Source organism: Lepidochelys olivacea (genome assembly GCF_965140295.1).
Source record: "Lepidochelys olivacea isolate rLepOli2 genome assembly, chromosome: 1".
In the NCBI taxonomy this organism is placed as follows: domain Eukaryota; kingdom Metazoa; phylum Chordata; order Testudines; family Cheloniidae; genus Lepidochelys; species Lepidochelys olivacea.
The window spans coordinates 61884096-61895520 of NC_140411.1; the positions used below are offsets into that span (position 1 = coordinate 61884096).

The window sequence follows — 11425 nt, forward strand, 5'->3', positions numbered from 1 at the left end:
ATCCTTGAATGGCAAGTAATATAGCAGTTAAAAATATTAATATACATATATACAACTTTAGGTACATCTTACACCAATATTTTGGCAGACATTGCAGAGCTATATGCAACAATATGTAGAACAGTAAATGGATTTTTTTTTTAAACTTACTATTGCAAGAACAACCTCGGAAGAGTTAGTGTAATAGCTGAAGAACTTACTTTCCATAGTCCTCTAGTGCCTTCTTTTTGGTAAATTTGTATGAAATTGCCCATCATTCCTCCTTGAATCACACTGCCTTGGGCCTGCATTCTGATCTAAGGCAGCCCAAAACAAAAAGCAGTTATCAGTTTTCAAACACTGAAAATTATAATTTAGTTTAGTTTCTCAACATTATGAAGAGGCACTGCAAAACATTACAGTTTAAAACATTTTTAAAATATGATCTCTGCTTCTTAACTATACAAGTATGGACTGACTGCATCATGGTAGTACCACCTATCTGTAGATACATATCAGCTATCCTTCAAGTGCAGCTGCTATATTTGGAACAGTTGAATTTGAACTAGTAGTTGGTGTAGCTTTTAGATTAGTTACCACAAATCACTGCTATTTTTGAATTGGTGCACTAACATGTAGATTAGATTGACAGAAGACTTCTGCATGGTGTCCTTTACAGTGTTCTCCCTTGAACTCACCAGCTACATCTTAATACAAAAGGTCAATACGATGAGAGTTTCAGCTGGGAAGAACTATGTACTTTACTTTTTGGATTTGAAATTAAAGACTGATTTTTCAAGGACAAACTGCTGGATTCATGGTAAGTGTGACAAGCAAATGAGAATTCACCCCTAATTTTAGGAGTTAGTGTTGTCACCCAGCCCAGCATGCATATCATCACTCCAGAATAGAGCCTGTCACAAGTTCAGGGAAACTGCAGCTGTATTCTCCCTCTACAATCCAGCAAGGGCACACCCCTCTAGGCTTCCAGCTCCCCAACCATTGCCTCTTCAGGGGAGACATGCATCTCTCTCCCTTCTAACTGGGGTATTTACAGGCTGCACAGACTCCTGACCATGTGATTCTCAGAAAGAGGCTGTAAGCAGGCATGATTCAAGTCTCACCTGAGAGTACAGTGTGATTGTCAGTTGTGAGTTATCACATGGCTATTTCTAAGCAAGCAGATTTATTCTTAAGGTAGAAAGCATTACAGAGAAAACACTAAAAACATGAAAACATACGTGCATGCTAAAAAGCTTGCCAGAGATCACCCCCACACTACAACAAGTATTCTAATTGGTGATTAGTCCTTCAAATCCCACCCACATAGCAGTGCTCCCTATGGTCATAAATTGATCACACCTTCAACTCAGAACAAGTGCTCAGATTATGTGCCCTCAGTAGATCACAGTCCTTCCAACCCTTCCCTAAAGATTGGGACCCACCTTGGACCAGAAGTCCTGTCTGTTTCCAGGTTAGAAAGGCCCTGAACCTGTTTAAAACCAGGCTATTTATCCAAAAATCTTTCTTTGTCCATTGGTTCCTGGAGAAACCAGTTTGACCTAGTATATATGAAGTTCTGCAGAGGCAGCTTCAAAGGGCCAATAACCAGAAGAATTATGTTAGCATCACCCTCCTAAAAAGTTGTACACAATCTCTAACGCAAACAATTGCATTTTTAAATACAATGAACTCCAGTGACATTTAACTTAATTCATTAAAGTTTGTCCAGGGTATTGTCCTCTGTCACATTGTATGCTATAATTCCAGAATAGAGCCAATAAAGGCTTACCTGTGTTGATACTTCCACTACCCCTTCTATGAAATGGGAAGTTTTAAACAATTTGTTTTCATTCTATTTTATTTGAAGGAAGGAGGACTAAAATTAGGCACTATGTAAAAAGCAACGTTTTTCCCCTCAATCCTCAGAAAACTTTAGCATGTGCAGAAGCAGCCAAGTAATCTCAGGCCATGATCTTGTAAGTTAAATAGGATCAACCTTACCAGTACTTGGACAGGAGATAATCACAAATTTTAAAACAGTTGCTGAAAATGTGGTGTTGGTGATTTCACTAAGTGGCACTCTGCTTAAGTCATTAATGTACCATGCAGGGGCATTGTTTCAAAGGGACACTGTGCTACTAGTTTTTCCATAGGTGACAGAATAGAGATCCTAACCTACTGGATTTTTTTTCTAGAACCCTAATGCTTCTTCCAACCTAGAGATTTCTGGATGTCAGTGATTGGTAAGTAGTCCTTTACATACTTCCAAATGAACAGCATTGTAAGTTGTCCAGGTCAACTTACACTGATTTCTTTAAATTTAGAGTACAGCTTCAGCATGTCAAGTTTGGAGCAAAAGGGGGGCAGGGAAAGCACTTTAGTAGTTCATTGTGTTCTGAAGCAAGAAAAAAGTAATCAATCAAGTGTTTCTCCTTGCCTCCAAGGACACGGATTTCATCAAATTGCATGCCTCCAGCTGACCAGCATGCCTGGAGGGAAATTTCTACAGTTCAGTTTTTCCCCAGGAACCTCTGAATTACTCAGTAAGTAATTTCAAAGTGAGTATATTTGAAGCAATAGAACACAGCATGCAATGATCATCATGTAAAAGAAGCAGTGAGAGATAAAGGCATCTTTTAAAAAATGGAAGTCAAATCCTAGTGATGTAAATAGAAAGGAGCATAAACACTGCCAAATTAAATGTAAAAATGTAATAAGAAAAGCCAAAAACGAGTCTGAAGAACAGCTAGCCAAAAACTCAAAAGGTAATAACAAAATGTTTTTTTTAAGTACATCAGAAGCAGGAAGCCTGCTAAACAACCAGTGGGGCCCCTGGATGATCAAGATACAAAAGGAGCACTTAAAGATGACAAAGTCATTCTAGAGAAACTATATGAATTCTTTGCTTCAGTCTTCACGGACGAGGATGTTAGGGAGATTCCCAAAGCTGAGCCATCTTTTGTAGGTGACAAATCTGAGGAATTGTCACAGATTGAAGTGTCACTAGAGGATGTTTTGGAATTAATTGAGAAATTTAACAGTAACAAGTCACTGGGACCAGATGGCTTTCACGCAAGAGTTCTGAAAACTCAAATGTGAAATTGCGGAACTATGGTTTGTAACCTGTCCTTTAAATCAGCTACTGTACCCAATGACTGGAAGGTAGCTAATATAACACCAATATTTAAGAAGGAATCTAGAGGTGATCCTGGCAATTACAGACTGGTAAGTCTAACATCAGTATCGGGCAAATTAGTTGAAACAATAGTAAAGAATAAAATAGTCAACAACATAGAAGACCATAAATTGTTGTGCAAAAGTCAGCATGGTTTCTGTAAAGGGAGATCATGTCTTACTAATCTATTAGAGTTCTTTGAAGGGGCCAACAAACATGTGGACAAGGGGGGATCCAGTGGACATAGTGTACTTAGATTTCCAGAAAGCCTTTGACAAGGTCCCTCACCAAAGGCTATTATGTAAATTAAGTTCTCATGGGATAAGAGGGAAGAGCCTTTCATGGATTGAGAACTGGTTAGAAGACATGGAACAAAAGGTAGGAATAAATGGTAAATATTCAGAATGGAGAGGGGTAACTAGTGGTGTTCCCCAAGGGTCAGTCCTAGGACCAATCCTATTCAACTTATTCATAAATGATCTGGAGAAAGGGGTAAACAGTGAGGTGGCAAAGTTTGCAGACAATACTAAACTGCTCAAGATAGTTAAGGCCAAAGCAGACTGTGAAGAACTTCAAAAAGATTTCATGAAACTAAGTGATTGGGCAACAAAAAGGCAAATGAAATTTCATGAGGAAAAATGTAAGTAATGCACATGGGAAAAAACCCCAAATATTATACATACAATATGATGGGGGCTAATTTAGCTACAACTAAACAGGAGAAAGATCTTGGAGTCATTGTAGATAGTTCTCTGAAACTTCCACATAGGGTGCAGTGGCAGTCAAAAAAGCAAACAGGATATTAGGAATCATTAAAAAAGGTATAGAGAATAAGACTGAGAATATCTTATTGCCCTTATAGAAATCCATGGCACGCCCACATCTTGAATACTGCGTACAGATATGGTCCCCTCATCTCAAAAAAAAGATATACTGGCATTAGAAAAGGTTCAGAAAAGGGCAACTAAAATGATTAGGGGTTTGGAATGGGTCCCATATGAGGAGAGATTAAAGAGGCGAGGATTTTTCAGCTTGGAAAAGAGGAGACTAAGGGGGGATATGATAGAGGTATATAAAATCATGAGTGGTGTGGAGGAAGTGAATAAGGAAAAGGTATTTACTTGTTCCAATATAAGAACTAGGGGCACCAAATGAAATTAATGGGCAGCATGTTTAAAACAAATAAAAGGAAGTTCTTCTTCACTCAGCGCAAGGTCAACCAGTGGAACTCCTTGCCCAAGGAGGTTGTGAAGGCAAGGACTATAACCCGGTTTAAAAGAGAACTGGATAAATTCATGGAGGTTAAGTCCATTAATGGCTATTAGCCAGGATGGGTAAGGAATGGTGTCCCTAGCCTCTGTTTGTCAGAGGGTAGAGATGGATGGCAGGAGAGAGATCACTTGATCATTACCCATTGGGTTCACTCCCTCTGGGGCACCTAGCATTGGCCACTGTAGACAGGCTACTGGGCTGGATGAACCTTTGGTCTGAACCAGTATGGCCATTCTTATGTTCTTATCAGTAGACTGTTCTCATCTCAAGAATACAAAGGAACCTATGCCGAAAATAGAAACTTGATAAAAAAGATCACTTACCTTCAAAACATCTGTAGGGTTGGCAATAGATGATGAAATCACCCCCGAAAGAATGCCACACAATACATTTACCACCAGGGTTTCATCTATTTCCAGAAGCAAAAACAAATTCTCAGCCACAGGCTTTTACACTGTGATAAGACATCAAGTGCAAGTCAATGCTTTACCTTCTTTAATGAAAGAGGCAGTTGAAAGTAAGTAGCCAAACCCTCAAAGTCAATTCTTTTTGTTTTTAAGATAGCTCAATTTTTGTTGGAATTTCATTTGCAGAAGCATTTTTGAAATGAATATAAAGCTGATGCATACATACATTTCATTGATACAATACAATGTATGTATGCATCATATGACTGATATTGAAACAATATAAACAACTTTAGATGAAATATATTAGCAAGCAGTCGTAACAAAGCTGAAAAACCCGCTCACCTTCTGGTTGCTCAACAAATACTCTCTTCAAGCTTTGGTAAGTGCCTATTTTTATTGTTCCATACGAAGCCTGGCGTAACATTGCAGGGGCAATCCTATAAAAATAGGAAGAAGCAGATAATGTATACATTCAAAGCTTCCTGAAGTCTCGGGACCCACAAATACGGTTTATTCAATGAATTTTTAAGAGTAGGATAGGCTGAACTCAGGGTATACAGTAAAAGTGAAAGGTTTGTTCACTTAAACCAGATGATTTCAGAACCAGGACAGATAGGGGGAAGGCCTGCAGTAAAAATTATATTCAAGCATGGAAGAAATGAAGGTCCGGTGGTACTACCGACCCTTTTAAAAGGGCTGAGGAAAAACCCTAACCACAGTGATTGCCATAATGAACACTGGTACTGATTTGGCAATCATTTCCTGCTTGGCAACGAGCTAAAAATCTAAAAATCAATGTATACAGAACAAAAGATATTCTCTGAATAACGTATTAAAACAGTAATTATAATTTCCTGTAACTTGATGTGGTACTTTGAAAGTATCGCCTGACATTAACAGTGCGAGTTTAAAACATGTCGCTAAAGTATAAAAGCTACATTTGAATACATATATGCACAGCACATGCATGTTTCAATATTATGTCAGCTACAATGAGAGAATACCAGTTTTTCACTTTTGTGTAGGAAAACAAATCTCTTAAAAATAAGGTAATCATTGATTTCATAAGAAACAGGATTTTTTAATCTAATGCCCTATAAAAATCACAACAGTGAAAGTCAAATGGACTTTTACTGCTATTGTTATAATTGATGCATTGCATGTGCGACGATATACTATGACATGAGATAATTTTGCTACTACGAGTTTACTACACCTAAGCTCTAATACAAACGTACCACACTCACTCTTCATTTCTATGCTAGCTCATGCTTGTATTAATCATCAGTTCAGTAGAGATGTTAACCCTACAAATGGATTCCCAACACCACCACACAAATGAAGTTAGTTATCACTTGGTGAAGGAAGTTGGGATTTAAATTTACTTTTGCCATCACTAATATGAAATGAAGTATCTGACTTACATTAGCTGATAGAGGGTTTATCGTATGATATAATAGTAAAAATGACTTTTCACAATAACTTACATGGAAGTTATATGGTATTTTATTGGTCTATTCGGATGCATTTTCCAAAAATATAATGCATTGTGAACTACAGTTATAACAGTACACCTACGATCTCAAAGCGAACTACAAAAAACCTCCCTTCTACTACAGTGGGTAAAGTTTATTAAAAAATAAAATGCCATTCACACAGCAATTACCATGATGTAAAAATATTGTACTTTGAAATTATGCCCTATATTCTGAACCATTTCTATTCAAATACTTTGTCAGATATGGCCTGCCTCTCCCTCATGATCTCTTTTTTAAGTGGGGCAATAAATTTTTTTTTTTTTTTTTAGTTAAAATCCAATACCATTGTATGTGACAGTATTTTTTCATAAACTGTCCCAAAATTCACAAATGCAAACTGGTTACATAAAGTATATTTTATTTTACCCAGAATACAGTGCTTTCAACCCTTCTTCTTTCCATATCCTCACTAGTGCATGCACCATTCCTCTGTAACGAATCTCTTTAAATTTGGCATCATTAGTTTGACCTTGAACCTGGAGACGTGTTTTGGTGAGATCAATTGGGAAAGTACCTTAAAGTCAGGGGAGGAAAAAGTATATTAATTTAACATGAAACATTTGTCTACCCAAAGCAGATACATCATAAACCAAAATGTTAACATAATGCAGAACCTCAGTGTTTTCTAAAGACTAAAGAAAATGTATAATTAGTTGCAGGCTAACAGAGCCAGTCATTTACATTCAAATGGCTTTATGGAGAGCTCTACAGTGGCAGCCAGTGCTTCAATATCAAGTTATATAGACTCAAAACAGGAACTTCTGCTACAAACCACATAAGAAACTGAAGGCCTGGACCTGCAAATCCCCTTGATCATTTTCACTAACTACAAGTAACAACACAGCTATTGATGTATAATCTCACAGAAAATTAACTTTGGGAGTCTGCTCTTAAACTGCACCTATTTAGAGCCAAATTCTGAAGACCCTTACTCATAAGCAATCCTTGTTCATATCTGTAGTTGCACTGATGTGTTGTGTTACTTGTAGTTAGTGAAAAATGTGATTCAGCCAATCTAGACTGTGTGCATGCTAAATTATACACATGGTAAGTGAATTGAAAGGCTATCATGATTTTATTTTACTGTTAGATGTTTCAAGCTGTACACAAGGGCAAACATTTTGGGAATCAGAAACCATATGAGCACTTATTGTCTGCAAATCTTAAGAAAATGATTCCTTCCAAAAAAAATTGCTCCTGATAACATGTTAAACAAATTCTCTTGAGGCCTGAGGAAGAAATGGCTGCTTCCTCACATCTATCCCCGATAATCTCTATTTGCATTTTAACCTCTTATGAGATCACTACCATATTTTATCATAATACTGTATTGGACAGCTATAAATAACCATGAAAATTTTCATATAAAAAAGTGCAGATGCAACACTAGTTCACCATTTACTTGACTGCTGTTATTTCTATTTTCTATATCTTTAACATCTGTAAAGTTCTGTTCAAAAATTCGACAGACTAAATTGAAACTACTTGTCACATGAGACCTAAAGCCAATAAGATCAGTACTATTTCCAGTACCACACTTCCAGATCTCCACATACATTCACATAAAAAAATCCAGCATTCAAGGCTTCCCCCTTCAATAAAAATTTAAGAAGTGCTCTAGGATATCGTGGAGCAAATAATTCCTTTTTCTTTAAAAAAAGAAGTTAACATGACAAACTTTTATTTGGCAATATGAAAACACTTGAGTATCATTAATTGGGTTGGTGACTATTTTTTTCCCTTCCTTCAACAATACACATTAGACAAAAAGCAACAATAGCCCTTCAAAATTTAAGTTCTTCTGGAAGCACTTTAAATGCAAGTTAGTAATCTACTGCAGTAGCTATTTTATTTTTCACATTAGATACATTTGAGAGTTGAAACTGAACCTCCTAATGTAGAATAAGTCATGCAAACAGTTAGAAGATTAACTTCTTACCACATTCTGCGGTGATTGAAGCTAAGCCTCCATAAACAAATGGCTTCCAGTTCAGTGCAGACATTCTTCTGGATTCTTCTTTCTACAAGAGGCAGCAATGGCTTTTATTAGGTATTCGAAAGATACAAAATCTTAGTATTTTTAGGGGAACTACATTGCTCAATATTCTGAACTTATTACTAATATTCCTCCCTCAAATGCATTTATTTTTTTACTACAGCAGCAAGGGATCTAGACTATGTGTGTCACAGTACAGTAGACAGCAAAGCACTGTGTTACACATTAGGAAGCTTGGCATGCTTATAACAGAACATTTTAAAACAAACTCAAATGCATTATCAATTAAAACATTAACCTTCAGAAAATTTAGAAGAAGAATGTGATACTTAATTGACTTTCTGGTTGGGAGAAAGACAGTTAACAATGCTGTCACACATCTGGATTTGAATCGGGATATTCAACAACCGTTTTGACTACCAATACCTTGATTGTAAAAGGCTAAGACAAATACTTATCAGGGATAATTTTAGGCGCACAGAACTCAATACTATTATGATTGACCTTTAAGATCAAAAAAGTGCCTCCCCTCCCATGTTTCTACAATTCTAGCTGAGCGAATATTAATCGGACTATGGCTTCATATCCAGTGTGATTTTTAAGTAAGTCATTACTGAATTTTTTGGGTCTGTTCTTTTGCAATGAAAAAGTTAACTCTACAACCAAGAAACAGGTAGCATTGGCTTACTAGCATATGTGCATACAAATATCTAGATATTTGCATTTCAGTGTTACTGAATGTGCTTGTTCTTTTATTATGAAAAATGCTGGGTACAATACATGACCTACCTTCTCTATAGGCAACATTCATTTTATAAATCTGACGGGGGAGGGTGGGAGGCACATAGTCACTAGTGTTGGTATCTTCCATATTTGCCAAAGCAAAAAAAAAAAAAGGAAGAAACCTTCTTGATCTTGGGCCTTATGTTCAGAAGTGTGGAGAATCCAGAACTCCAAATGAATTTAATGGAAGCAGCAGACTCTCAGCAAGTCTGAAAGCAGACCCTCCTATCACATTATTTTATGCAGGAATTATTTGAGACACCAGTTTTCCAATGGTCTCAGGACAAGAAAAAGCTACTAGACAGAGATTTCAAATATTTTACCCAATGCCCAAATCTACATGGGAATTCATCCTGCTCTCACTATTATCCCTGTGGTTTTTAACAGAGCTGACAGCACATGTTAGTAGTTTTCCAAAGACAAGTGGTACAAAATCAAGCCATCTTTGCTCCCTGCACTTGTCAGCCTATAGCCTGTCCTAGTCCTCTCCCCTGAAAAACTGGGAAGGCACCAGGAGGAGAGGAGATCTCTGCTGCCGAAAGCAAGGCCGAACGGCAGCACCTCTCTCGACGCATGCCGTGAAGCGGGGCACCGAGGCAAGGACACATCCCTCTGAGGCAGTTTTCACTTTCACCCAAGAAAGCTGAGCTGAAGCTTTTATTCGGGGGTGGAGGGAGGGGGGACAACAACAGGAACGTCAGTCAGCCTCCTTGCAAGGCTAACTTGTAAAGACAAACGTGACAGAAGCGCGGGCTGAGGAGGGGAAAGCAGGCCGGCTGGAGGCGCGCACCGGCCAGTGTCCGGCACCCGCCGGACACGGGACTGTCAGCGAGCCCGCCCGAGAAAACCGGGACGGTGCTTCAGACCCGGGCTCCAGCACGAGGAGACGCCGGCGCAGCGGCTCCCGCGGGCAGCCGGGAGCGGTGCCCACAGCAGGGCCCCGCCGCGGGGCGACGCGCCAGAGCCCAGCCGGCCACACGCGGGCAGGGCCCCCGGCCGGCCGGCCGCTCCCCTCCCCCACGCGCGCTTACCGGCGGCGCCCGCCCCGCTGGGTCCCAGCAAACCCGCCGGCCCGCCGAGGTCTCGGGATCAAACGGCGCGGCAGCCGCTTTGCTCCGCGGATTTATACCCTCCGCAGCCAGCCCGCGCCCTGCGTAGGCCGCCCCGCGCGCCAACCCCGCGCCGCCGCCAACCCCCGAGCCGCCGCGAGCCGCGCCCCGTCTTCCCATTGGTGGAGCGGTGCGGGGCTGCCCGTCAGTGCCGGCTCACGATGGGGCGGGGGAGGGGCGGAGCGCGGCTGAGCTGAGGCGACCTTTGTCCCCGGGGTTATTTACAGGGGCTGCTGGGGTGACTTTAGGTCTCAACCCTCCCCACTCCAGCCCCGTACAGAGCCATGTGCACAGTAGGCTCTTCTGGGGGGAGGGCGGGCACTGCCCCTGTGTCTCCAACCAAATGATGCCCTTCTTCAGGGCAGTTGGGTTTTCTGGCACTGGGAGACCTTGGACAAGTCACTTGTGCCTCGGTTACCGCTCTGCCTCAATTTCCCCATCTGTACAATGGGGATAATTCTGACCTTTGTAAAACACTTTGAGATTTACTAATGAAAAGCGCTGGGCTCCTGCAGCTGAGCCCTCTTTTATATACACACACACACACACACACAGCGGGGTTGCACCCACCAGCAAACCCCATGTGAAACCTGATTGATAAAGTGAGGACCGAGCCCACCCCCTTGTGCTTACACCCAATGACAATGGGTGCTGACTGAACACTTAGGGCACTGGTGTTAGCGCCTGGGCTCGGGACCACTTCGACCACTAACCCCAGGCACCAATGGGCCCCACAACAGGTAGATGGCCCGGCTACAAGCTAGTCTTCCAAACAGTTTTAAATAAGTCCTGCCCCATCCACTCCAGCCAACACAGCTGCATGCATACAAATGATTCTTGAGAAGCAAGAGGAATGGTAGTGATGACAGAGCCCTACCTTTTCCACTGCTAGAAACCACCTTCATTCAGGCTCCCCTTCATTATTACAGGCAGGGCTGGTACCTCTTTGGTATCAAACAATAACTGTTTGGGCTGAAATTTTCCATGTGGAGGTCTGTCTCAGGATGAATTTTTTGGAAATTTCAGCCAAAACAGTGAAGCCATTTCCAAGAATCAGTAGGGAACATGGGTGGCGGTGAAACCCCCTTCAGGGAGGCTAGCACCCAAAGGAGCCCCAAGAGCCTCTAACGGCCTGAAGAGCCCCCGCTGGCCGACCCCAG

At 40.7% G+C, this 11425-nt stretch overlaps 1 protein-coding gene across 1 annotated transcript in view; it reads right to left on the reverse strand.

Moving 5' to 3' along the window:
- The window catches only part of SLC25A30 (solute carrier family 25 member 30), a 23574-nt gene extending 13265 nt beyond the window's left edge, over nt 1-10309 (reverse strand). The window contains exons 1-6 of the mRNA XM_084617897.1: nt 10188-10309; nt 8317-8398; nt 6744-6891; nt 5182-5276; nt 4753-4838; nt 201-296 (exon numbers count right to left, since the gene is read on the reverse strand). Of these exons, the coding sequence (XP_084474023.1) occupies nt 201-296; nt 4753-4838; nt 5182-5276; nt 6744-6891; nt 8317-8380 (489 nt within the window). The 5' untranslated portion in view covers nt 8381-8398; nt 10188-10309. The remainder of the gene's footprint in view (nt 1-200; nt 297-4752; nt 4839-5181; nt 5277-6743; nt 6892-8316; nt 8399-10187) is intronic.
- Nucleotides 10310-11425: the final 1116 nt, after the last annotated feature.